Source organism: Kogia breviceps, chromosome 6 (genome assembly GCF_026419965.1).
Source record: "Kogia breviceps isolate mKogBre1 chromosome 6, mKogBre1 haplotype 1, whole genome shotgun sequence".
Taxonomy (NCBI): domain Eukaryota; kingdom Metazoa; phylum Chordata; class Mammalia; order Artiodactyla; family Physeteridae; genus Kogia; species Kogia breviceps.
In genome coordinates this window covers 96,230,811-96,258,085 of record NC_081315.1, presented here as the reverse complement: position 1 = coordinate 96,258,085, position 27,275 = coordinate 96,230,811, and the positions used below count along the sequence as shown (strand labels likewise).

The following is a 27,275-nucleotide window of genomic DNA, read 5'->3' as shown; positions in this document are numbered from 1 at the left end:
TGGCTCACGGGCCCAGCCGCTCCGCGGCATGTGGGATCTTCCCAGACCGGGGCACGAACTCGTGTCCCCCGCATCGGCAGGCGGACTCTCAACCACTGCGCCACCAGGGAAGCCCTAAATGGGTATTTTTGTTCTTATCAAAGTGTTTTCCTTGGGAGGACAAAATTTATTCCACTTTCTCTTCCATCGCTCAAGCTAGTTCAGAAGTCCACCTCTGTGCTGCTGATTGCAGAGCCAGATTACACAGCATCAAAACAAGTAAATCAATATTTTCTAAGTATAACCTTATTATTTTTTTATTCCAAAGTGTCATTATCCTGCATGACTCAACCCTTTTTATTTAGCACGCTCAGCCTCCTATATCTTTCGCCTATTTCAAAATGAAACCTACACTGAAAAGACGAGGGCACATTAACTCTGAGGATGTGAGCAAGAATGTGCCAGAGGCTCTAAAGAGGAGCCCGGGGGAAAGTTCACAAAATGAATTTGCACACAGCCTCCCAGGTATCTGCCTCCTCTGAAGAAAATAAGACTCATTTTTATGTATAAATTTTGGCCTGGGAAGGAGCGCCTGGGAAGGGCTTCAAGGGCACAAGCAAATGGTGAAATTGGATCTGGATGCGTTTGGGAAGAAGCCTTAAAGAACAAGGAGTCAGGCCTGATTTCCCTTCTGACCCTTTCTGTTTGTCAGTGAAGAAAATGACTTAGATTCACAAGCACTAGCCTGTAGCCCATTCCTGAGAGGGTCACCCAGCTGCGGCCATGTGGAGCCAAAGGTCCCTCAGGGGCAATAGGGGGCAGACTTGGGGACAGAGCTAGGAACCCAGTGGTATCAATTCCTGCTGGATGTCTAACCTTGAGACGCCTCCCAGCAAACAGCAACAATTGGAATAATGATGCCCACCACCTTTGACTGAAACCAAGTATGTACGGGGTGCTTAACAAATGTTTTTCTCATTTAATCCTCACAGCAGGGCTGTGGCCCAAATATCAGTGTCCTCAATTGATACGTCAAGAAATTGAAGCTCAGAAGGTGAAACCATGAACTCAAGGTCACACTGTAGAGCTAGTCCTGGAAGCCAGGTTGGTCTGACTCCAAAGACAGGATCTGATGGGCTCCCCCATGATGTCGCCCTCTAGCGGGAAGGCTCTGGAATCCTGGGCTGAAGCTCAGGCTGCTAGAACAATAGAATTCTCAGCTAGAAGTTTTTCGTTCAACTGGAGAGTCTGGGTGTTTTGATTTGGGGTTAATTTCCTTCTTCTCCTGATTTTGTTTCTTCTTCCTTCACTTTGTCATGGGACTTGAATGAAACACAGAACACATGAAGCCAGAGTTTCTATCCTGCAAGGATTTATACTCTTAGGTGTTGCTGCTACTCTCTGGCAGTGGTAATATCATAATCACCAGCAAGAACTGTGTGCGGCGACCAATTACTTGGCCCAGAATGACTCACTGAACCTTTGCAACCTTACAAGACAGTCACCATCAATATCCCCATTGCACAGATGTGGAAACTGAGGCCCAGAAAGGTTAAGTAACTTACCTACATTCTTCAAACTTTGGAATCAAACCCAGGCTGGCTGCCTGTGGGGCCCATAGTCCTCACCTAGCTGCACCACCCTGTGAATGACTCATGCATCTGGGAGAATCAGACGGGGGCTGTTTCATCGTCTCCCCTTATACATAATGAACTCCATCTAACAGTGTCGTGAGAGGGGTCTTGGCAAAGGCCACGTTTGCGGGGGACCTGGGCAACCATGCATCACTCTGAAGAAGGAACTCTTTTGTCTTTTATATCACTGTCTCCTGACCTAGCCCCTTCCTGCTTCCCAGGGTAGTACCGTTGAGCTTTGCAGTCGGGCAGGGCCATTAAGAGCACAACTTTTCGCATCAGATCCAGTGGACGTGAATTCTAACTCACCACTAACTACCTGTGGGCCTTGGGCCAATGACTTTATTTATTTGAGCCTTAGTTTCTATATCCATAAAAATGAAGCTGAGAGTGGTATCTGTTACATCAAAAGCACTCCACCTATTAGCCATTATTTTTTATAGTGTGAAGAGTTAGTAACATCCAGGTTCAAATCTAGGCTCCACTACTCATTTGCTGTGTGACGTTGGGCAAGTTCTTTGGCTTCCCTGAGTCTCAGTTGCCCCATCTGTATAATGGGAACAATACTTGTACTGACCTCATAGAGTTGCATGAGGATTAAATGAGATTGTTTGTGAAGATCTTAGCAGAGCATCTGGCATATGGGAAGCTCTCAGGAATGGTAATTCGTCATTTTTTAGGTCTTTAGTTCATTCTATCATGTAAAGAGCTGATAGCAGTTTAGAATGTTAGCCCTCCTATTGGTATTTGCGGTTTTGTACAGCTCAAAGGCTTACATTGGGGGGATGAAGATCTATCTAAGAGAATTTGGTGCTTTTGAAGATGGAAGGGACAGATTTGAGGAGGGAGCGCTGGGGCTGGAAACATTTGAGAGCATCCACATTGTGTGCTGAGATCCACTCAACATACATCATATGATTAATCTATGCATGCTATAAACTATGTGAGGTGCAGACAGTCATGGCAGTGTTTACAGGTGAAAAAGCTGTGCAGAGACAGAAAAGTGAGTGGGATTATCCAAGGTTTTACACCCGGTGAATGCAGACCTGGGACCTGAACCAGGCAAACTGGCCCTGGAGCCACGCCACAGCTGCGTGCCACACCTGGGCCGGTGGCTGTGTCTTCACAGCTCTGGGGTCCCCACAGTGGCATCCAGCACCAGTCAGAGCCACACGTCCAAGGCCTTCCGTGAAAGCCAACCATCCACAAAGACATCTGATGAAGGAACAACCCCTAAAAGGGAGCGGTGTTGAGTTGTTCATCATCAAACATTTTGAGACCAGCGAATGATGCCTCAGATGGGAAAGTGACCAATCCCAGAAGAAGCTTTGGTGAAGAGAAGGAAAGGTGGGGACCATGGTGGAGGGCAGAGCTGGGGAGAAGCTGACAGGGTCTCAGAGTCCCAGACTGACTAGTTCTAGAATCTTCTGTGCCTTCCCGGGGAGGTGGATTGTTTTTGTTGCTGTGTTGTAAAATCAACGTCTCTAGAATAAGCAGTTCATAGCCTATACCGTAGGGTTAAAACTGGCTGACCAGGTTACAGGAGGTCCAATGTCCAGAGACTCTATAGTCCTCAGATGCCCCTGGACCCAGTGTCAGAGAAGGCATCACACTGTCCTACAGACACTGACTCTTCATATGCTTTACCTCCTTTCTCTCCGCTCAGCCTATAGGCTGCAAGGGCAGTGTTCACATCATAGCAGCTGTCTGCAATCAATCACAGGAAAGGCAGGACAGAGAGTAGAGCAGGCAGGGAGTAGAGAGGGCGAAGGATGTGGTGGAATTTGGACCTGGAGAGAAAAGGCTCTCAGCAGCCCCCCATTTTCTGGAGCATCTGCATTCTCTGAAGTCGTGAACTATAACGCTCCAGCCGGCGCTCCTGGGAACTCAGGAGCAGGGCAATTTCAGAGCCTACACTTAAACCACTACTTCCTTCAGGGCCTGTAGACACCACCATGAGGAACCAGCCTCTTAGGGTGTTTAAAATCAGCTATAATATTTGGCTCCTAATGGGGGGGTGTAAGTTTTCTTTGTTGAAATTTAACATTTTAGGGATTTTAAAATAAAAATGGAAGAATATCAGGTCTAATGATGGAGAGACAGGGAAGCAAGTACCCAAGATGGCCCAAACGGGGGGTTCCTCATACAGAGGTGGTGCTGAATGCAAGAGGGGCAGAGTTGAAAGCCAAGTGCCTGGGTGCTTGCCATCAACAATGAACACTGGTTGCATCAAAAAGCACCGGAGGGGCTTCCCTGGTGGCGCAGTGACTGAGAGTCCGCCTGCCGATGCAGGGGACGCGGGTTCGTGCCCCGGTCCGGGAGGATCCCACATGGCGCGGAGCGGCTGGGCCCGTGAGCCATGGTCGCTGAGCCTGCGCATCCGGAGCCTGTGCTCCGCAACGGGAGAGGCCACAACAGTGAGAGGCCCGCGTACAGGAAAAAAAAAAAAAAGAGAGAGAGAAAAAAAAAGCACCGGAGAATCAATGAGACATGATAGCTTTGTGTTCATCACTGTATACTCGGCACTCTCATGCTGTCCACCATCCCATCAGTAAACAGTGAATGCCAACTACATGTCAAGCACAGGGCTGTGCACTGGGGTCACCGACGTGAACAGACAAGGTGCCTGTCTTGGAGAGCTCACAGTCTACTGAGAGAGCTGGCTCCGAGACCTGTACACGGCACCCGTCCTAGAGCAATGGCGAGGATGTGCCCGGGTGCCGTGGCGGCGCAGCAAAGGGAAGATCCAAGGAGGTGGTGGTGTCTGAGCCCAGCATCCTAGTAGGAGTGGGGGGTGGTCAGGAGGCAGGAAAAGGGGGGGTGGGAGTGGAGAAAGCAAACCAGGCAGAGGGGATTGAGCAGGGCCAGGAATTGTGGACAGCATGGTGTGACCAAAAGCTTGGCATCGCCAGGGTGGGCAGGCCAAACATGGAATCGCTGAGAGCTGAGGTTGCGGAAGCAGAGAGAAACCAGATCAAGGAACACCTCTTATGCCAAGTGATGAGCTGGACTTAGTGCTTCCGGGTCAGCACTTCTCAACGCTGACTGCACATTACGCCCGTCTGAGGAGCTATTTAAATATACACATGCCCATAGACATATACACACCTATTATATGCCTGGACCCTCCCTCTGTCACTTCAATAAGACTGTGGGGTGCAGCCTGTGCAGAGGTATTCTCTGAGTCCCCACATGATTCTGACGCGCAGTCAGGTTGAGAACCTCCACTGTTGACAGCCCTCTTTGGCCTCCATGGGAAGAAAATGGGAAGGGACAAGACTGGCAACAGAAAAGCCAGTTAGGAGGTGAATTCATTTTCCAGGACTGCCATAACAGAACGCCACAGACTGAGTGGCTTAAACCACAGAAATTAATCTTCTCACACTTCTGGAGGCTGGAAGTCCAAGATCAAGATGCTGGCAGGCTTAGTTTCTTCTGAGGCCCCCCTCCCGAGCTTGTGTCCTCACATGGCTGCCCCCCTGTTTCATCTATGTCCCAATCTTCTCTTCTTGTAAGAACACCAGTCATACTGGAGTAGGGCCACTAATGACTCCATTTAACTTAATCCTCTCTTCAAAGGTCCCAGCTCCAAATGCAGTGTCCCACTCTGAGGCACTGGGGGTGAGGGCTTCAGCATATGAATTGAGGGGTCAATTCATTCCATAACTCAGAGTAGAACAGGAGGCTGTCAGAGTCACGCAGGGGAGAGATGATGAAGGAGAGCTGCATGTAGCACTGTTGGGGATTAGGACTGGTAGGATGATGGGGGGATCAAAGGTGACCCCCCCGTTGCTGGCATGGACAACGGTGCCATTGGTTGAGGTGTCTGTGGGGAACGGAGAGGAGGAGGTGGTGTGTTCCCTTCGTGGTATGTTACGATTGCAGATGGGGGTTTCAAGGGAGACCTCGGCCTGAGAATAAGATGTGCATGTCATCAGTATGTGGAGGGCAGTGGAAACCAGGGATGTTGATGAGAACCCCTGCCCTCTGGAAGGTGTAGGCAGAGAAGGCTGAGGACCAAACCTTTCAGAAGAGCAAATTCTGAGGTGTGAAGACAATGAAAGGAATCCATTTGGGATTAAGCCACAAAAATAAACCAAAAACAAACCAAAAATCTAAAAAAACCCTACCATCTTCTTTCTCTTTAACCTAAAGCAGAGTCCCCCTAAATCATAAAGAAGTGACATGAAGCAAGATTATGAATAAAGAAGATGAAGTTGACGGGAACCACGAGTTACATAAAAGAGAAAATGAAACAAGAATCAAGAAAGAATTTACTGACGGATCCTGGGTTTGTTAATTAGGGGTCTGGCTTTCCATATCTCCTCATTTGTTATGTGCTGCTGGTGAATTAATAGATCTCTCAACAAAAGGACATTTAAATCAACGTATGACACCTGCTTAAATTCTCAAGAAACCATTAATTACACATTCTTAAGAAAATGAGCTAGGATACAACTCTTCTAACTGTATAATTCCTATCTATGATTCTTAATCACACGACTTTCCAGCTGCAAGATGGATCTTCTCTATTCATCTTCTCTGGTTCTGACCAATTAAACATTTTCTTTCATAATCATAACACTTCATGGGCCAAATCTTCAAAAGAAAAGGAGCTTGTTAGCAACATACCATCTCCCCTTGCTAAATTATGCTGAATTAGAATTCTGAAAAGTATAATATATACATACAGGGCTTTATTAACACATTCAGGCTTAGCAGAACAATGGCAATATTATTTGGTGGCTTGATTTTGTATGAATGTGTTTTCAGAAGAATGCTTTTTTAAAAAATCTTTATCAATTCATAAATAAATTCCTGTCAAACTGAGGTCAGATTTTGCACATAGCCTATATACGCTGAGAGAATACAGGTGACAATGATAAGAGTGTGTAAGTTTATTCAGAAGAAATCATTATTTTCTAAAAGAATTAGAATGTCTATACAGACACCCTTTGGGCATTTTATAGCTGGATTCATGTTTAATGGTCACTGACGATATGTATCTTTGAGTCATTTATTTCTTAAGTGTACAGTGGTCACTGTAGATTTCTTTTCCAGAAACCATTCATTTCCAATGATCAAAGCACAAGTTTCCTCCACTGGGGGTTTCTGAGTGCAATATAGGAGCAGCACAGGAAAGAGTGAATGGCCTGGTTCCCAGTTAGCTGCTCTGCCTAGGATTCCACAATCCTGCTATCAATCCAGACTCACCAAGCATAAGGGGGAAAATTAAGGGTTGATGGCCTAAACCAGGGCCAAACCTGACCATGCGGTAACCTCCTGTCTATGGCTGCACAAACCCAGGCACCCCATTGGTTTATATATTGTCTTTGGCAGAGTTGAGTAGATGCAATACTGACTGTAAAAGCAGAGCCTAAAATATTTACTATCTGGTCTTTGGCATAAAAATATTGCCATCTCCTAGTACAGACTACTTGCACTTAACTACCTCAAGGGCTGTGACCATCAAAACATCTTAAAACCATTCTGAAGAAAGAGATACAGAAAAATAATACATGCCAAGAAGCCAACCACTTCATAATTTACTCCTGCTGGATGCAAATCTACATCATCTAAAGGCAGCTTTCTTTTTATTCTTACACGATCACCTTTATACACCCTTTTATTCATGGTCCCCCAAACAAACCATCAGTTGGTCCAATGTAACATGTTTTTTGGGCAGATGTGAACCACTGATTTCTTTGCCTAATGAGTCAATAAGACGTGGGAACCTGCAAAATTAGGGGCTGGAGTTAGTACCCTTCATCCAGTCCTTATTGCAGGACGGGGCAGGTCTTCAAACATCACCTGCTGTCCATCACTTGTGAGCACTGAGGCTCATGAGATGGGCAGACGCTTCTCAAGGTGTCCAGCAGCGGGAACACAGCTAGGGATGGAACTTCTTCGTTATGTAGACCTCGCTTGCTTGTGACGTATTGAGGAGCCCTTGGCTTACTGCCCTCACTTAATTTGACTAACATCTCCAGACCCCACCACTTTCACATGGTTTGGGAACAAAGACAAAATGCCTATGTTTCTGGTACACATTTTTTTCAAAATCAAAATCTGTCCAGGGCCGTTATCTACCCTCCCCATACCGGTCCTCTCACTCATGAAAAGCTCTTCACGCTTTTCACGCGTACATGTAGGATGGTCCTTGCATTCAGCCTGAGAACACACTGAGGAAATATGAATTGGAGAATGCAAGAAAGCTTTTCTCTCCATTGGATTAGGCCTGTACTCTAAAGGCCGGCGAGTAAACCAGCCACAGGTGCAGACACTTAATAAAACTGTTCAGGAAGCTCTAGTAAGCAGGGCCATAACCGTTTCCACCCACTTCTGTCTCGTACCTGATCTCCTTGTAGCGTGTGCTGGTCAAGGGGTGTCTTGGTGGCAATGTTGCTGTAGTAGGCATAGGACAACTCCCAGTCCAGGGGGTAGTGATCAATGCCCTGGTAGTGTTTGTACCCAAGGTTCATCGAAGACAGCCTCTCACTGCCCTGGCCTCCAACCAAACTATACAACATGCCCTGTTAAGAAGAAATGGACAGTGTTCACAAGATTATAGAAAAGGGTCATAAAATCCTAAACATAGAAAGGTCATCTGGCCTCACCTCTACATATGAGCCTAGTCATTCCAGAAACAAGTTAATATGCCTTTTTTTTAAAACGTAAAAGAAGACACAAGAGCTTTCTAATGGCTGTCTGTCCTTCTCAAATGTCTAACAGTTGAAAATTCCTTTGTCCTTTTCTCAGTGAAGATTGGGAGTCCTCCCCTGATTTATCTCGCAGCATCTCTCTGTGTCTCTGACAACTGTTCTAAGGATCTTGGTCCACTTCAGCTACGTCACCTATGGTCATATGATCTGAATCGTGGGACACGTCCCAACCTCACACTCTCAGAACGTTAGTGTTGGGAAGGGTCTTTAGAGATCGACTGGTCCAACCATCTCATTTCAGAGTTGAGGAAATAGAGGCTCAGAAAGCTGAAGTCATATGTCCTTGGCCAACCAGCCATTTTGTGACAGAGATGGGGCTAGAATCTTCTACCCTATTCCACCTTGGTGGGGACTGCCTCAGGGACTTGGGAAAGCGTGCCATCAATCGTGAGCTTCTACAGCCAGAGACACACACAAAGAAGTCAAGTGAAAGGAGCACAGAGCCAGCTGGGAAGGTCTACACAGTCTGAGTCTCTTCAAATCCAGGATGAACAATCCCATGTGCACAAACAAAAACTAAAAGTGATCAGGGACCATTTAGCAGCACTTATAAAAATGCGATTCCAAATGTTAGGCAAGTTGCATCATAAATTTGGATTCAATACCACAAAACCGTCTAGTAGGACATTTATTTTAATGACAGGAGGCTGGATGTGACAATACTTTGCTTAGAGGTCCAAATGATTTCACTTAGCTAAAAAGTCATATGGGATGCTGGACCCACAGCCAGAATAGTTACAAGAATTGGGTAAGAGACACTTGTTCTTGAATGACTGGGATTCTGGTAAGCGTTGCCCAAACTATTCCTTAGACGCTATACCAATCATATCCCCATGCTGTGTCTAGACATGGATAAAGTGCCCTTTTGCACTCACTGACAGCGGGATCTTCTGTATTTAACACGGCCTTAGGCTGTTTTTCTCGAGTGTAAAGTTTTTAAAGGACTCCAGGGAAAATGAACATGTCCAGTTCCACCCGGGGCATGAGAGCCTTACTCTGCAAATATAAGGCAGGTAACTGATGTTCCTGGAGTCTGTGAAATACTCTACCTGCAGCTGATCCCGAGGTACATTTAATCCAGTTTCATAAAAGACTGCGAGGTAGTAGGATGCTTTATGGTATCCACAGCAGCTGGCATCCATCAGAAAGGGGACGACAGAGCTAATTTGGTGAAGACCATCAACAATGGAAAGTCTCTTTACAGCCTTCTCGAATATCCGCCCACCAATTTCTAACACAGATTCACTTTGGTTCCTCGGCACTGTAAATAACACAATTCACAGAACACACAATTAACTACCACGGGGTGGACAAAATAAGTGGGAACTGCCAACTAAATCACCTGAGTTATTAATATGGTTGGTCCTGCAGTGACTTGATATATACCAGCTTCCAGGGAGGTAAATCAAACCCGTTGGGGATGCCAGGGTGTCATTCTGTAAACAGCTTTTCCTTTGGCGCTGAATGACAGACAGCCTAGTATCCTGGAGAAAAGGATGTGCCTTCTATAGCTGAGAGAGTGCCTCAAGCGAGTAATTTACTCAGTGTAACTCACCACCAAGTCAGGACCATCCTAACTGCCAGAGAGATTTTTTTTTTTCCCTCTAAGACTCTGAAGGAGGGTGTGTTTTATCTCAGAAATAGTTCCTAGGTGCTGCTGTAAAAAGCTGAGCAAAGAACCTTATTTTGAGATGCTTTCTTATCATCTTTTGCTTCCGGTTGTCCTTGTGGGTTTCTAAATACAATAAAAAGAATGAGTCAACTTTTATTGAGGGCCTATAAAATGCCCCATACTGGGTTGAGTGTCTTATGCCAATTATGTCATGTAATCCAAACACATTTTAAGAGGTAAGTACTATTATTAGCGTCCTCATTTTTCAGATGAGGAGACTGAAGCCTGGAGAAGTGGACCAACTTGTCCAAAGTTACCAAAGCTGGCAAATGGCCGAGCCAAGCTTAGAATCCAGCCTCGCAGGTCACAAAAGCAAGATGCCTAGTCACTCCGCCTCACCTACCTCCTGATTAATGGGCAACCAGCTGTCTAAATAGGTACCTTGCCACCCCGGGTAGAGACTTCTTTACGCAACTGCTTTAAGCTATACTTCCTTTTACCTAATCCTCCAATAAATTGTTAAACTCTTAAGTCCAAACGGGCAAGTTATATGGCCCTATGATCTGTTACAGTCTTTTAAAGTCCATCTACATTATTCATCTCTCATTTTATTAATTCAGCCAATGAACGTTTACAATTCTATTCTGTGCATCTACTAGATGCTACGTTACAAACAGCTATATAGGATTGCATAGGTACAATTTCCATTTAAAGAAATGTGGTCAATTTATTTATAACTAAAATTTTCTCCCCCTAAGAATTATACCCAACATTTTTCTTTGATTTTCTTCATTCCATCCCAAATTAAAATGTTACTAACAACTTCCAGGAGGCAACAAGAGACTCACTCTATCAGTGCTCCATCAAGGAATGAACAGAGATGAGTTTCCAATGTGGGAAAACTCTCAATGAGAGGATTTGAGATTGGACTTAAGGGCGATTCCTCGGCAGAGGTTGATGCCTCTTCCAAGGCATCAAAGAAGCCAGTGGGATCCACGGATGAAATTGTGAAACCCAAACCATTGATTATGAGCTAATGCCTATCCCTTTGGGCACACAGGCAAGCTGGCTGCCCCTGGTAGGGGGACACGTGCCTTCACTTGCTGAGCTGTGGAAAAGGAGCCCACCTACCCCCTCACCCAGCGCTAAGGCAGTCCCATCTCCTGGCTCCTGGAACCCCTCACCTCCGCCCTCTCCAGGTTTCTGAGAGGCAGTAGCCTGGATTTGTTTTTACTTACTCTCCATCCCAAGAGGTAGGTGCTAAAAACAACACCTTAACTAAACACATGGAGTTTGCTCCTCTGTTTTGTTTTTAATCCCTAAAGAAATAGCTGCTTGTTGTAAAAAAAAAAAAAAAACAAACAAAAAAACAAATAATATAGATTTGTATAAAGCAAAAACAGAAAACCTCTCTCTCCCAAACCTTCTTTAATAGTGAAGATAAACTGTTGAAAGCTTGGTGTATATACTTCCAGACTTTTCCTTGGCATAGACAATAATTCATTACACCTCTATCTGCCTATATACATATACATTTTCTTTCCAAAAAGCCCCTATAGGTTTGGACTCTCGACTTTTTTTCCCTTTTGAGTGTAATTTTTTATCAAACGATATTTCATTTACCATACTGTGTTAGTTTCAGGTGTAGAGCAAAATGACTCATATATACATATTCTTTTTCAGAGTCTTTTCCTTTATAGGTTATTACAAGATATTGAGTATAGTTCCCTATGCTAGACAGTAAATCATTGTTGTTTATCTGTCAACTTTCTGTTTTAAAATAATCAGATATCACGAATACCTGTCCACGGCAGTCAGAAGCTCATTCTTCCTAAAGTTTCAATAGTATTGCATTCTATAGCAGTGCCGTTTTTCCAACCGGTTCTCTATTTTTAGACTCTTGGGTTGCTTCCACTGCTTTTGCTATAACCAGCAACACAGCAATGAACATCCTCGAGCATCTTCCTCTGCTCATCTGTTGGGATGTATCTGAATAATAACCCTCTTTTCCACCAGGAGTCTGGGGATCTCCTTTAGGATTCTCCCTTTGCACAGCTGAGAGAAAAATTCCATCCTACCCAACCGTTAGACAGGATACGAACCTTCTCCACTAGATTTGGTGTGTACTGCAGTACTCAGATGGCGTTACAAAGTAAATCCTACTCCTACTTATTCATATATTTACTTGGGTGTGTGTGTGTGTGTGTGTGTGTGTGTGTGTGTGTGTGTGTGTGTGTGTGTGGTACACGGGCCTCTCACTGTTGTGGCCTCTCCCGTTGCAGAGCACAGGCTCCGGACACGCAGGCCCAGCGGCCATGGCTCACGGGCCTAGCCGCTCCGCGGCTTGTGGGATCTTCCCGGACCGGGGCACGAACCCGTGTCCCCTGCATCGGCAGGCGGCTTCTCAACCACTGCGCCACCAGGGAAGCCCCATATATTTACTTTTAAATACATACTCATCTCCAATACCCCTCTGTGCACACTCTGAGCAAAGCAACATTAACAATTTGTTAACGATTCATTCCAGCCTTACCTGCTCTGCCAGATTCATCTTGCTGTGCAGTAGAAGCTAACACAACATTGTAAAGCACCTATACTACAGTCAAAATTAATTTTTGAAAAAGAGCCATTTCACACAAAAAATAAAATAAAATCGGCTTTTAAAAAAATAACGAATATAGGGCTTCCCTGGTGGCGCAGTGGTTGCGAGTCCGCCTGCCGATGCAGGGGACATGGGTTCGTGCCCCGGTCCGGGAAGATCCCACATGCCGCGGAGCGGCTGAGCCCGTGAGCCATGGCTGCTGAGCCTGCGCGTCCAGAGCCTGTGCTCCGCAATGGGAGAGGCCACAACAGTGAGAGGCCCGCGTACAGCAAAAAAAAAAAAAAAAAAAAAAAAAAAAATAACGAATATAATGAGTTTTGCCTGAGTGCCCACAGACATGGACTTTGGGGGCTCAGAGGAGAAAAGAGACTCCAAGACAAATGGAGGTCCAAATGAAACACTTGCCCTGCTGACCTCTGGCACAGAATCCCAGAAATCATGTCTGTGATTGCCCAGGTAACTGAGATTGCAGGAGAATAAGGATCAGGAGGGCTATCCTTCACAAAGTTCAAATCTTTAGCCAACACACAAAAAAACTTTGCAGACTGAAACGGAGGCAGGTTGAAAAACCTTCATTATTTCTTTTACCTATTAAAATTCTTAACTCCCCCCAGACATTACCATTCAGTATTTTCTCTGCAAAAGAATCTAGACAATTTTCTGCACTAGTGAGTATAATAAAATAATAATATTTCTAAAGGAAAACCGCTCATTTTGCACATTCTTTAAAGTCTGAATTCCAAATGTGGCACAAAATCAAAGCTCTGATGTCACTGGTGATATTGTAAAACAGGCAATTTAAAAATCCATTTAATGAAAATGTTAATTTCACCCAACTGGTTTAGCATATGCATTTTTTCTAGTAGATCTATAACTAAAAAACATGCCTTATTTATGGAGATTAATGGAGGAATGAAAAACAAACAAAATAGAAGTAGGAGCCATTTTCCCATTTTTCTTTCTTCCTACACCAGAAGCTAAGGAAACAAAGGCACCACCACATTAATTATCTCTTAATCTCCCTGAGTAGCACAGCGTTGTTTACTTTGCTCTTTTTTTCCTTTTTCCAGCAATACCACAAGGTCATCATTTATGCGCTCATCATGGGTGGTTTTTTTGGTTTTTGTTTTTTTAATTTTGGGCTGCATTGGGTTTTCGCCGCTGAGAGCGGGCTTTTTCTCTAGTTGCGGCGAGTGGTGGCTACTCTTTGTTGTGGTGTGCGAGCTTCTCATTGTGGTGGCTTCTTTTGTCGCGGAGCATGGGCTCTAGACTCACAGGCTTCAGTAGTTGTGGCACACAGGCTCAGTAGTTGTGGTGCACGGGCTTAGTTGCTCTGCCGCATGTGGGATCTTCCTGGACCAGGGCTTGAACCTGTGTCCCCTGCATTGGCAGGTGGATTCTTAACCACTGTGCTACCAGGGAAGCCCACACTCATCATTAAGAAGAGGCAAAAAAAAAAAAAAAAAAAAAGAGGCAAAAAGCAGAAAATGAGAAGGTAGTCACCTACTGAAGGAACCAGAGTTGCCTCTGATGGAGAATTTGGGAGAAGAAAGGAAGACTTATTGCTTATGAGGGGAACGAGACAACAACAGGAAAGTTATTTTTAGTTTCAAGCTTCCAAAAGGTGTAATGCATCCAGGGAAGAAGTTTGAAAAGGAGAAAAAATGTGAAAGGAGAAACTATCATTTACCCAGAAAAGGAAAGATCTTCACCAAGTTTACCGATTTAAAAAAACATAGCTCATCCTTCATTTGCATTCTCATTTGATGAGCTCCACTGGGTTCCCGAGACCCAAAGAAGTGGCTTATTTCTCTCTCAAAAGTAAACTACTTGTACTTTTCTGTCCTGTGCAGATTGTCTGGTTTTATACATGTAACTTCTCTCCCTCCCTCCTCCTCCCCCCCCTCCCTCCTTCCCTTTCCCTCTTTCTCTCTCTCCGTGGATTTTTTAAAAAAACTATAAAGATGCTTTCTTAAATTAAAAAAAAATAAGATAAAGGTCCTTTAATGAACAACAGTGAACATAGCTCTTAAAGGACACAGGATCCTGGAGTTACTAAATAACCCCATTCTGTTTCTACCATTTCCATGCTCTGCGTTTTAGGCTCCAAACAAAAATGGCAATTGTTGGCAAAAATAAGAAGAGGAGTTAGAAACACGCTAGAGGGGCATTAGTGCAGCCAGCACCTGTCTGCATATTGTGTAGAGGAACCTCGTCCCCTGCACTCTGCTCTCTGAAGCCTGGGGTAGGATTCAGGCTGTGGCCCTGAAGGAACAATGCAGATGGTGTCAGCCCTGGGAGGGGAGCCCAGCCTCAGACCTGGCTTCCTCCCGAGAACCATCTGCTGGCAGACCTTGGACTTTCTGTAGCCACAGTCATCAGCTACCATGGGCTCACAGGTGCCCAGTCCAGCATGAAAGGAAGAAAGGATGTAAACAGTTCTGGCCTCAGGGCAAATGTCTGGAGGGCGTGCTGGTCCACTCACCTGTCCCGCTTACCTGGGCCTCCCTGCCTTCGAGTCCCCCCTGCACTTGGGCCGTTGCGTCCTTCCTTGCTTCTTCATACCACACCAGCTCTCTGGCCTGGAGCCCCACCTAGCTCCGCCATTCCTGCCACCTCTTACCCGCCTGTCCTCACCTCCTCTCTTCCCTGATGCCAGAGCCCCATTCAGAGGGTTTTTGAATTCAAAGGGTTCCATTTTGTCAAGAAAGGTGTGAGAGGAGAGTAAAAAGAAAGAGCCAGCATACCTCTTAAAAGATGAAAAGGCGTGCATACTAAAATACTACCAGCCTAGCATTAGAAAAAGCCCCAATGCAAATAGGGCGATTTCTATGCTCTGACAAGAGCCATTTCCCTCAAGAATTGGAGTTTCCCCAGGAAACAACACAGAGGTTGACCAAGCAGAATGGTCCCCATGAAGTCTTGAACATAGGGTCTCGTGTCGGATGCCCCCCAGAGCCTGGACAGAGGCGAACCTCAGGACAGAGCCCACAGGAGCGTTCCTGGGCCACTCGAGGAGATCAGGATGCAGAGCCGTGGCTCCGGAATGCTGGAGGCGGGCAGGGTTGGCTGCCGTATCCGTGTGCGCCGCAGCTGGGGGCCCCAAGAGCACTGCTGTCTCTACTTATTTATTTTTTTTAGATTTATTTATCTTATTTATTTATTTTTGGCTGCGTTTGGGTCTTTGCTGCAGCGCGAGGGCTTTCTCTAGTTGCGGCGAGCAGGGCCTACTGTGTGGGCCAGTCTACGCTTTTTATTACGGTCGTCCCAGGGCCCAGCACCATGCTTGGAGGTTCTCAATACAGGGGTGCCAAAATGGGTTTGCATGCACCTTAGGGCTGGTTCATATCTGGGCACCTGAATACCTCAGCGTGGAGGTTACAGATATATGAAAGCAAGAACCCTGGGGGCTGTGTTTCAGGAATTCTTTTGTAATGGGCGTGCATACACGAAGAAGGATTCTGGCCTACTTTTGCTGTCAGGGGAGAGTTGAGAGACAGCATCCTGGCTGACCTGGCAAACAGAACTATATATGCAAAGGTGTTGTCAGAGCCAGGACAGCAGCTTCTGAGGGAGAAGTAGGCTAAGGAAGCATGATAGAAGTGAGAAAAATGTGGAGAAAAGGCAAAAAAGCCCACAGACTCCATCGGTCTGGATTGGTGTTATGGCTCAGCTAGCACAGAATTTGTATCTCCTGGAAGTTAAACTCCTTGTTCCTTTACTGCTTCACAGACCCAAAAAGATGTTTTTAGTATTTACAATGAGATAACTTATTCATTTGGAGCGTGTTCAGTGGCTCAACAAATACTTATGGAGGGTCTTCAAAGAAAACCTAGATTCTGTTGTTGTCTTTGAAGACGTCTGAGCTCCACTGTGGAATCAGAGAGGCAAATGAATATTGTAATGTGGTAAGATACGTACTGATAAGGGGACACCTACAAATGGCAAGGAGGGCACGGAAAATGGAGCTGACTGCCTGGGGGGACAAGAAAGATGATGTGAGCAGGCAGTGTTTGAGTTGGGACTTGAAAGCTGCTTGCAAGGCAGGCAAGTTGAAGAGCATGGGTGGCTGAGGTGTGTTCTTTGAGGGGAGTGGGCATAAATGCACTGTATAGGGTCCTATGGAAGAAGGATTGATAACTAAGCAGCTAACGTATGCCCAGCACCGTTGCAGACACTGTGAAGGAACAGGAAGCATAGGGATACTTACACCTCTCGCATTACCCTCAACAAGCTTGCAATCAAGTGAGTAATGGAGACACCCATAAGATCAAAGTGCTGTAAGTCAAGGCAGATGAGACGAGCCCTATCCGGGCGACTCTATCTCTCATATCCATAGGGTACCTTTCTGTCTGTGAAGCTCTTTCGTAGACACTGTCACTTTATGAGAGCATTACATTCTTCATTCCTATGAAACCAGACTTTCCCCGGTATATAAGTTACAAATATAAATTACCCGTCATACCCATAAGGATGGCTATTATCAAAAACCCAGAAAAATCACAAGTGTTGGTGAGAATGTGGAGAAATTGGAACACTTGTCGCTGTTGACGGGAATGTAAGATGGTGCAGGCCCTATGGAAAACAGGATAATGGTTCCTCAAAAGATTAAACGTAGAATTACTGTATGATCCAGCAAGCCTACCTCTGAGTATACAGCCAAAAGAACTGAAAGCCAAGCCCAGAAGAGATACTTGTACACCATGTTCAAAGCAGCACTATTCACAATAGCCAAGAGGGCGAAGCGACCCAAGTGTCCATCAACAGATGAATGAATAAACAAAATGTGGTATAGACACACAATGGAATATTATTCAGCCTTAAAGAGGAAGGAGATTCTGACAGATGCCATAACATGGATGAACCTTGAGGACCTTATGCTAAGCGAGATAAGCCGGTCATGCAAAGACAAATACTGTATGATTGCACTCATATCAGGTATCTAGAAGAGTCAAGTTCATAGACCCAGAAAGTAGAATGGTGGTCACTAGGGGCTGGGGGTGGGGGCAGGGTGGGGAGTTGTGGTTTAATGAGTACAGAGTTTCAGTTTTGCAAGATAAGAAAGTTCTAGAATCTGTTGTGCAACAATGTGAACGTACTTAATGCTACTGAAGGGCACACTTAAAAACGGTGATGAGGGCTTCCCTGGTGGCGCAGTGGTTGAGAATCCGCCTGCTGATGCAGGAGACACGGGTTCGTGCCCCGGTCCGCGAAGGTCCCACATGCCGCGGAGCAACTAAGCCCGTGAGCCATGGCCGCTAAGCCTGCGCGTCCGGAGCCTGTGCTCCACAACGGGAGAGGCCACAACAGTGAGAGGCCCGCAAAAAAAAAAAAAAAAAAGATTAGATTAACTTTTCAGACTTACTCGAGCATGGACTTGAGGATATGGGGAGGGGGAGGGGTGGGCTGTGACGAAGTGGGGGAGTGGCAGGGACATATATACACTATCAAATGTAAATTAGATAGCTGGTGGGAAGCTGCTGCATAGCACAGGGAGATCACCTCTGTGCTTTGTGACTGCCTGGGGGGGTGGGATAGGGAGGGTGGGAGAGAGGGTGATGCAAGAGGGAGGAGATGTGGGAGCATGTGTGTATGTATAACTGATTTAGTTTGTTGTAGAGGGAAAACTAACACACTATTGTAAAACAATTATACTCCAATAAAGATGTTAAAAAAAAAAAAAAAAAAAAAAACGGTGATGATGGGGCTTCCCTAGCGGCGCAGTGGTTGAGAGTCCGCCTGCCGATGCGGGAGACATGGGTTCCTGCCCCAGTCCGGGAGGATCCCACATGCCACGGAGCAGCTGGGCCCGTGAGCCATGGCCGCTGAGCCTGCGCGTCCGGAGCCTGTGCTCCGCAACGGGAAAGGCTGCAACAGTGAGAGGCCCGCGTACCGCAAAAAAAAAAAAAAAAAAAAAAAAAAAAAAAAAAAAAGGTGATGATGGAGAATTTTAAATTATGTGCATTTTACCACAAAATTTTTTTTAAATTACAGTCATTAAAGAGGGAGGGTGTATATATTTGGGGATTCTCTTTTGCAGTAGAAAAGTAGAGCTCAATCTTTTGGGAACAACTAGAAGGTGGTGACCACTCCTGACCTCACTGGGCAAAATTCAGAGGACACTCCTACTGGTTGTGAGGTTCCGACTCTGCACTCCCTGCACCGTTCTCATAGCTCCTTTGAAGTACGTCGTTGGCTCAGAGGGAGAGCAGATGATCCATCTAAAATCACACAGTGTCGGGGGAAAACGCTGCCGTCTCAAGCGTGCACGTGCAGCAGCCTGGCAGTAGAGTTGGCTGTATATGTGAGGAGAGGCTGCCAAGAAAAGGGTGAGTCTGTCGCAAAGAACCAGAAATCACAGGCCATTGTCTCATGCTGTCATATATATTTTTTCAATGCCAGGAAAAAAATAATTCCACCAAATAATTCCGTTTGTGGGAGCTATGGGAGCTGACGTTTTTCTTTGCATTTAACCTAAGTCACTCTCATTCAAAACACGGCCGCATCTTTGTCCTCTCCTGGGCCACTTGGTCAATACTTGTCTAGTGAATGAATGAATGGAACGTTGTGATACAAGTGACTTAAGTTACACGGTTTCATTCCTTATCTCTGTTACTGCACCTACTCGGTTCCTACAGCAAGAATTCTAAGCAGCCAACATCTGATCCTTGAGTCTGTTCTTGTAGCTGATCTCACATACAAGAAATGTACCATGATGAGGATGTTCTAGTAAAGTCTACTGGTCAACAGGACCAAACAGCTCAGGCCAGCAGCAGTAAACATGAGGCAAACATAGTTCCTATTGATGAGAGTTGTCCAAAGCACTCTAAAGCCAGCTAGACACTCACAGCAGGATAAACTTGGATCAAAAGTTATGTGAGGAACCAGAAATAGATACATAGTCACACCAGTCTGACTACTCTTCTTTTTATAGGAGACCAGAGTAAAGATATGTAAATAATGTAATTTTTTTTCCCCTCGATTTAAAAAATCAAATTTTCTGCACTTCTCTCAGGATTGTTAGAAACTGGGCACAATGTCTGACACCAATCTCTCTCCAGGGTTAACCACAGAGATTATCTAGTTAACTATGATGGCCCCAAGCAAGGGCAGTGTGCCAGGTAGACATGAATTTTAATGAGTGTAAGCCCTACCCCTCCAAGAGGCTCTCAGTCCCTATGGATGGGACAAGGTAAACCAGAAAAATAGGGGGTGAAGGAAGACTGGGAGCCTGAGGTTGGTTCTGGAGATTTGCCTACCCTGCCTATCCTCCCTCCCCACCTGCTTCTGGGCCCCAGGAAATGGCAGGGAGAGGCGGGATGCAGCCGGCTGCATGCCCAGGGATAGAGGGGCCCCTCCAGGTATGCTCCCTGGCACTGATCTAAGCAGACTTGGCACCAGAAGGACCTGACTGGCTGCTTGGGCACCAGCAGTGGGCCCTAAAGTGGCAAATCCGGCTTTGTGCGCTCTCTCCCCCCAGGCATAGGGCCCCGGAAGCCTGACCGAGGGCAAGCTGGACGCGTACCTATGCTGCAGCGTGACAACTCCCCAGCACTGCGGCCCATCAAGTCTCAAGGGTTGGGGGTTCATGATCTGGGTTAATTAGCTCCCTTTCTAGGCCTCCACAGAGAATAAAATCATTCTGTATTCTTTAAAAGAAACTTCTAAGCAGTAAAAATAACACAAAAACATTCGTTATTGAGAGTATTTGCCTGAAAAAGAATGTTTTGTGAAAATGATTCACTCCTGCTCCTAATCAGTAAAACTATATTTAAATATATCTGAAATCTCATAAAGCCAGTTTTGAGGTGAGGTGGTCTTCGCCCGTTTAGCCTACACTTTCCAACATGCATCGCCCTCTTCCATTCACCTGTCTCAGGGGGCAGTTCCACCACCTCCCAGAAGACCCACAAAAACCTAGCAATTGTCTCTGCCTGGTAGTAACAGTGTAACACTTACACAGCAGTGACTCTCCACCGGGGGCGATTTGACCTCCCTGGGGACACTTGGCAATATCTGGAGACATTTTTAGTTGTCACCCTTGGGTGGAGGTTTATGGGAGGGGACGGAGTGCTGCTGGTATCTAGTGGGTAGAGACCAGAAATGCAGCTAAACATCCTACAATACACAGGACAGACCCTTCACAAAAACGAAGTATCCAAAATGTCAGCAGTGCCAAGATTGAGAAACGCTGTTTACATAGAGTTTACTAAGTGCCCATACTCTTCTAAGTGTCCATTCCTTAACCCAACACTAGAGAAGAGGGACTATTGTCATCCCCGTTTTGCAGATGAGGAAACTGAGGCTCAGCGAAATGAAGTGGCTTGCCCAAGATCACACAGCTAGTAAGTGCTAAGTTAATATCAGAATCAGGTCACTTGGCTGCAGAGGCTATGCTGACACCTGACTCCACATGGCCTCCCTTTCCCGGATCCAGGCAGTGATGAAGTCCCTCAGAGCCAACCCCTTATATCCTTTGGCTCCGTCTACATCACTCTGTCCCATTCAGGCCTCCATCTCCTCTCCTCCCTGGGCCATGCAGTGGCTCCCCTGCTTCCAGCTCCACAGCACTCTAGTTTACCTCCCTCAGTCTCCCACTGCTGACAAGAGTGACCTCAAAAACCCAGATCTGATCACACCTCTAGCCCCTGCTTGAAACCCTTCAACAGGTCGCTGTCACCTACAAGGTATAGCCCAAACTTGTCAGGATGGAGTCTGAGCTCTACTAAGGAGCCCTCCTGTGTTGTTGGTGGGAATGAAAATTGGTGCAGCCACTAGGAGAACAGTATAGATGGTCCTTAAAAACTAAAAATAGAACTACCATATGGTCCTGCAACCCCACTCCTGGGCATATATCTGGAGAAAACCATAATTCAAAAAGATACATGCACCCCAGTGTTCACTGCAGCACTATTTACAATAGCCAAGACACGGAAGCAACCTAAATGTCCATCGACAGATGAATGGATAAAGAAGATGTGGTATCTACACACACTGGAATACTACTCAGCCATAAAAAAAGAACAAAATAATGCCATTTGCAGCAACATGGATGGACCTAGAGATTATCATACTAAGTGAAGTAAGCCAGACAAAGATAAATATATGAGGGCTTCCCTGGTGGCGCAGTGGTTGGGAGTCCGCCTGCCGATGCAGGGGACACGGGTTCGTGCCCCAGTCCGGGAAGATCCCACATGCCGCCGAGCGGCTGGGCCCGTGAGCCATGGCTGCTGAGCCTGCGTGTCCAGAGCCTGTGCTCCACAACGGAAGAGGCCACAACAGTGAGAGGTCCACGTACAGAAAAAAAAAAAAAAAAAAAAAAAGATAAATATATGATATCGCTTATATGTGGAATCTTAAAAAATAAGATACAAATGAACTTATTTACAAAACAGAAATAGACCCACAGACATAGAAAATAAATTTATGGTTACCAAAGGGGAAAGGAAGGGGGGTGGGATAAATTAGGAGTTTGGGATTAACATATACACAGTACTATAAGTAAAATAGATAAACAACAAGGACCTACTATATAGCACAGGGAACTATATTCAATATCTTGTAATAACCTATATAACAAAAAAGAATCTAAAAAAAAAATATATATATATAAATGAATCACTGTGCTATATATATACCTGAAACTAACACAACATTGTAGATCAATTTTACTTCAATAAACAAATAATTTTAAAAAAAGAATAATCAATCTCCAGGTCTTCTCCTGCTTCCCAAATTCCTTGCACGTCATTAAAAATGACATGCTGTTCCCATCTCTCTGCCTCTACTCTGCCTGCAATACCTACCCCCACCCTTGCTTATCTGGCAAACATCAACTGACCTTTCAAGAATCAATCCCAGTGTCACCTCCTCCGGGAAGCCTTCCTGGAGCACCCTAGACTTCCAAGTAGAACTGACCACTCCCTTCTTTGTGCCTTTGCCAATTACTCCCATAGCTTTTATTTTTAAAAATACATTACCATTTTTCTTTGCTTTCAAGTCAGTCCCTCAAGGGTAGAGACCTTGTACTATTTTACTTACCTCTGAATTCTAGCCAAGTAACTGAGCAGTCATTCAGCAAATATCAAATGAACCAAAGATGAAATATCTTGTACGGTTTGAATTCTTTCAAGATGGGGTGAGGGTGAATCACTATCTGCAAAGAGAGTCTATTCCACTGGACACTGCTATTTTTAGGAAGTTCTTATATGCAGCAGCAGTCAGTTTCAGCATTGCCTTGACCCAAGGCTTTGGTCATATGCCCAGGAATACCATGGGCTGCCGCTGACCGCTAAGATAGCTCTCATTACCCTCCTTCTCATTCCCTTCCCCAGGCTGAACACCTCCAGCTTCTCTCCTCTTCCTAACAGACATTGTTTCAAGATTCCTTGTAGTCTTACAGTATGTACTTAATTCCTATGCAAACCTAAATCACAATGGACTTAAGCTGGACACATTTGAAAATATACACAGATTCCTGAGATGCTGCTTAAAATGTACTTCAAATCAAAGGTCTCAAGTTCAAGGGCCCGAGGGCCTGGGCAGGTAAGATCCATGACTGAAGTCGGCAGGAGGTGCTCAACCAGAGGCAGGAAGGGCTGTGGATGGACAGAGCCTGCCTGTCCCGACCACACACCTCTGGGATTGCTGCCACTCAGGAACGGAGGCCCGGCGGCGCCAGATCTTTGGATCTTCTGAGAAAAGCTAGAAATTTGCATTTTCACAGAAGTTTTTAGATCCCTGTAACTAACTTTTTTTTAATTGACAACAATGTGTATGCCAAAGCAACCACATGTGGGGGCCAGCTCTGGCTGTCAGCTGCTTGTTTGTGGCCTTGGCTTTAAATAAAGAATTGCTCAAGTGATTCCTAAATTTAAGTTTTTGTATTTAGGGTTGAAAATGTGCACACATACATTGAGTGGAGGACACATTAAGGGCAGAATTTAAATTTGAAATTAAGCTAGAACACTAGGGTTAAAAATAACTTCAAGGCATAAATCACTACAGAGGGTGAGGGAAAGCAGAAAAACAGGGACCTTCCTAACCAGCGGCCAAAGGCGAGTGAGGCACAGACTCAATTACCTGTCACCAAACCCATCTCCAGCAAGGCCTGGAACAAGCTTCGGTGCTTGGCTTTCAGCTCCTTCTCCCAGAGGAGGGCTCTGCACATCGAGGGCCGCCCGTACCTGAGCTTCAGGTCCAGGTAGGAATTCCGGAGGTTGCCTACAGGAAAGGGAAGCACAGGATACCATTAGAGGGAAGCCTTGCCTCTCTAACTCCCTTCCTCTATGGGGAACTAGAAATAAGAGGTCAGACTTAGTGTTACTGGATGTTGGTTTGGGTGCATCAGGGATTTGAAATTGGCTACGATGACTCTGCCTCGAGGTCACAAATTCAAAGCCAATTCCAAGGGAAATGTGCCAAAGTTGCTGATAGCCGTTGAATAATTCTACAGAATGAACAGATGCCTCGGACTGGTCCCCAGGAGGACAATATCTAGGCCATTTTGTTGGCAGTGTGAGTCAACAGAGCACAGGGACACCCCCCGCCCGCCGCCGCAGGGAGGCAAGGCAGTAGAAGATGTTAGGAGAATCTTCCCAATGCCACCAAACAGATCAGCGTGCAAGACCAGCCTTCTGACTCTGGGTATCTCTCCTGAAATTACATCAGCTATCAAAATCAGTTTCTTTCCTGTTTGGGATATTACTATTCCTATATATCTTCCCCTCTTCTGACAGCATCATATTTTCTGGATGATTCAGCCGTGAGAGCTGCAGCTGGGAGACTAGTATAGCCTATTCTTAAATTAAATTGCACAAGTGCTGCCTTTCTACACTTACCTATCACCATCTCTAATCACTTCCTATGACCATTTTATGTGAACCCTATCAGAATGGGGTATGTTCATCATGTATCCATTCCCCCATGGCCTGAAATGGGAAGCTCCGCTCTGGAGATGTTGAAATTATTTAGGCAGGACTGAAATACTCAATTTACTTTTGCTGATGGCAAAGGCCCCACAGGAATTTCTCTTCCAGAAAGAACATATGTGACTAACTCTAGTGCCACCATATCATGCAAGAAGATCTACAGCCAGAGAAATTTATAAGTGCTGGAACACTGGAAGACAAGACGGGATGAATTGTATAACAGATACACACTCCGTATGAATGAAAGGATGTCTGCAAATACGGGCAGGCACGGAAGCATTCTATTTGAAATTCATTCCTTCTGTTGAGAACTTACCAATGTCTTCCAGAATGAGTCAACTTCAAAGATTTAAAAACTAAAACCCAGCCCCAAACAACAAAGCCATTGTTCAACATTTCTGAAGGCTAATATTCAGATATTAATGGTCCAAGACAAAAGTGCACCGACGGGGAAACATTTCTAATGATTCATTTATTTTCCAATTCATTTTTATTCTCTTACACTGGCCTAAGATCCCATTATGGATGGGAATAATGCAATTTGAGGCTCAAAACGCTCTCATTTATATTCTTAAACTAAATTACAGCTAGTTGAAGCCACGAGGCAGGTTTGGGTTCTTGCTGGCTGTTGGTCTTGGTGGGATCTAGGTGGAAGGCACACTATCATTCGCATCCATTTGGGGAGGTCAAACTCGCCCCCATTGATCAAGTCACATATGTTCTATTTCAACCCCCTTATGAAAGAAGCCAAGCGTGTTGCTACAAATGCCTGGAGCTAAAAGTCGCTCGCCCGAAGTTCAATACTTACATGTTTCTTGCCTCCTGTCCCCCTGATGTACCGTGGATGTGTACACAGATACTATTTCTTGAACCTCTGCACACCTTTCATAATATAACTTGATATGTTCAGCAAGTTGCTTCTCAAGTAGGGGATTGAAAATCTACAAGAGGGCAAGAAAACAGAATGAACAACAATTGTCATCAAACACTCATGGCTACCCATGAGGCTAGGTTCAGGTGGATTTCCTTCTCCCATTGATAGCACCAGGTGGCTTGTTTGTACACAGATCATCTGCTTTGGATTCTCAAAGGAGGGGTGTTACTAGTAATTCAAGGACATGCCAGCTCTGACTGCTTCCCTCTAGCTTCTTTTTGTGGCACCTTCTCCTCTGCAGAGCTTCTTATGTGTCAGGATTTCCCAGAGACCAAGCCTTCGTCCTCTTCCCTTCCCTGCCGCTATGTGCTATCCCCTGAAAATGACATTCATCTCCCCTGAGTTCCCAAAGGACCCCAAGTCTACCAGTGCTCTACCTGCTGCCTGGAAGCCTCCTCTCCTTTTCTTCTGTTGAGAAGGCTCCTACTCAACCTCCAAGAGCCAGATCCAAGGTCATCCCTTCAGGGCAGCCTCCCTAACAGCCTACCCCACCCTCATACACGTACCGATGCAGAGGACCGCACCTCGGCACTGACAAACACAGCGCTCACATCTTTATTAAAGCATGTACCCCATTCTTTCAGGACTTACCTGTTTAAGACCCAGGCAAGGAGCTCCTCAAGATCAAGAGACCTTATCTCAACTCAGTGGTTTTCAAAATACGGGTTATGACCCATTGGAGGGTTGTGAAATTATTTCAGTGGTTTGTAACCAGCAGTGATTTTGTTTTTTACAGAGCAGAACACAAAATATCAGAGTACACTGAACATAGCAAGAATCTGTATCGTTAGTAAAATTCTTATTTCAGTTTTGTGTTTTTTATATATATATATATGTACGTATTATGTGTGTATGTATGTATATGTGTATTATACATGCTTATGTATGTACTGCTCATGCTATGAAATAGGGTTCTTATTTGTGGACCACCTTCAAAAAAAAGTTTGAAAGCCACCACCTTAATTCATCTTGGACGCCTCAGCATCTTGCACAGAGCCTGGCATGTAGTAGGTGCTTAATAAGTATTGGCTGCACACGTGAATAAAAGAATTTCATTTCTTTCCTTTTATAAGGTATCTCAACAGGGGATCTAAGATGACCTATGGGTGATAAGGTGCCCCATTTTTCCGAATTGACTTTGCCTAGTGACTCCTGCTTTTCCCAGAACAAATCCCACAAGGTCACAGGAATGAAAGAATGTTCCTTTTTTAGGTAGCCGGTGATCTCCTTACCAAGGCACAAAAAGCAACCTGGGTGAAGGTTACCTCATGGGGCAGCCCCCCCTCTAATACCCGCCAGCCCTGCTGGAGCTAGCCTGGAGATTCCGACAATTCCATTTCATTTGTGGGTGGGTTTTTCACTTGAGAATTCAATGCTGACTACAAAGCCCTTTATGATCTCCACCACCGCAGCCCACCCACCCAGTGTGAGCCAAAGGCCCATGTTTCTGGAGAGAGCAGTAAGTAGAACCAAGAGTCCTATTTGCTGGACTGTCTCCTCTCTGATACTTTAAATAACAGCATGTAAAAGAAGCTTTATCAAATAACTAAGACTCTCTCCTTTCATTAGCTCTATCGCTGTATAGGCAACAGCCTGATAAAAATCAACTCTGTTATTAAGCTACTAGTTATTAAAACAGAGGAAGTAAATGGTTTCCATTTTATGAGTACTAAATGAACCAAACGTTAACAAAAATCTATTATCACTTTTGCAGGGTGGAGGGAGAAGCCTCAATATTATATTTGGTGACAGAGCCGATGTGAGGTCCGGCTTAGATAAATCTTTTGTTTACACTGGACTGGTTCCACAGCCCTGAGCCACACGCCCATTACCCATAAGCATTCCAAAACTCCTTGTTCCCC

At 45.3% G+C, this 27,275-nt stretch overlaps 1 protein-coding gene across 1 annotated transcript in view; it reads right to left on the bottom strand.

Moving 5' to 3' along the window:
• The window catches only part of SEL1L3 (SEL1L family member 3), a 106,165-nt gene that overhangs the window by 36,982 nt on the left and 41,908 nt on the right, over nt 1-27,275 (bottom strand). The window contains 4 exon segments of the mRNA XM_059066360.2: nt 7,967-8,146; nt 9,385-9,596; nt 23,632-23,772; nt 25,288-25,420. Of these exon segments, the coding sequence (XP_058922343.1) occupies nt 7,967-8,146; nt 9,385-9,596; nt 23,632-23,772; nt 25,288-25,420 (666 nt within the window).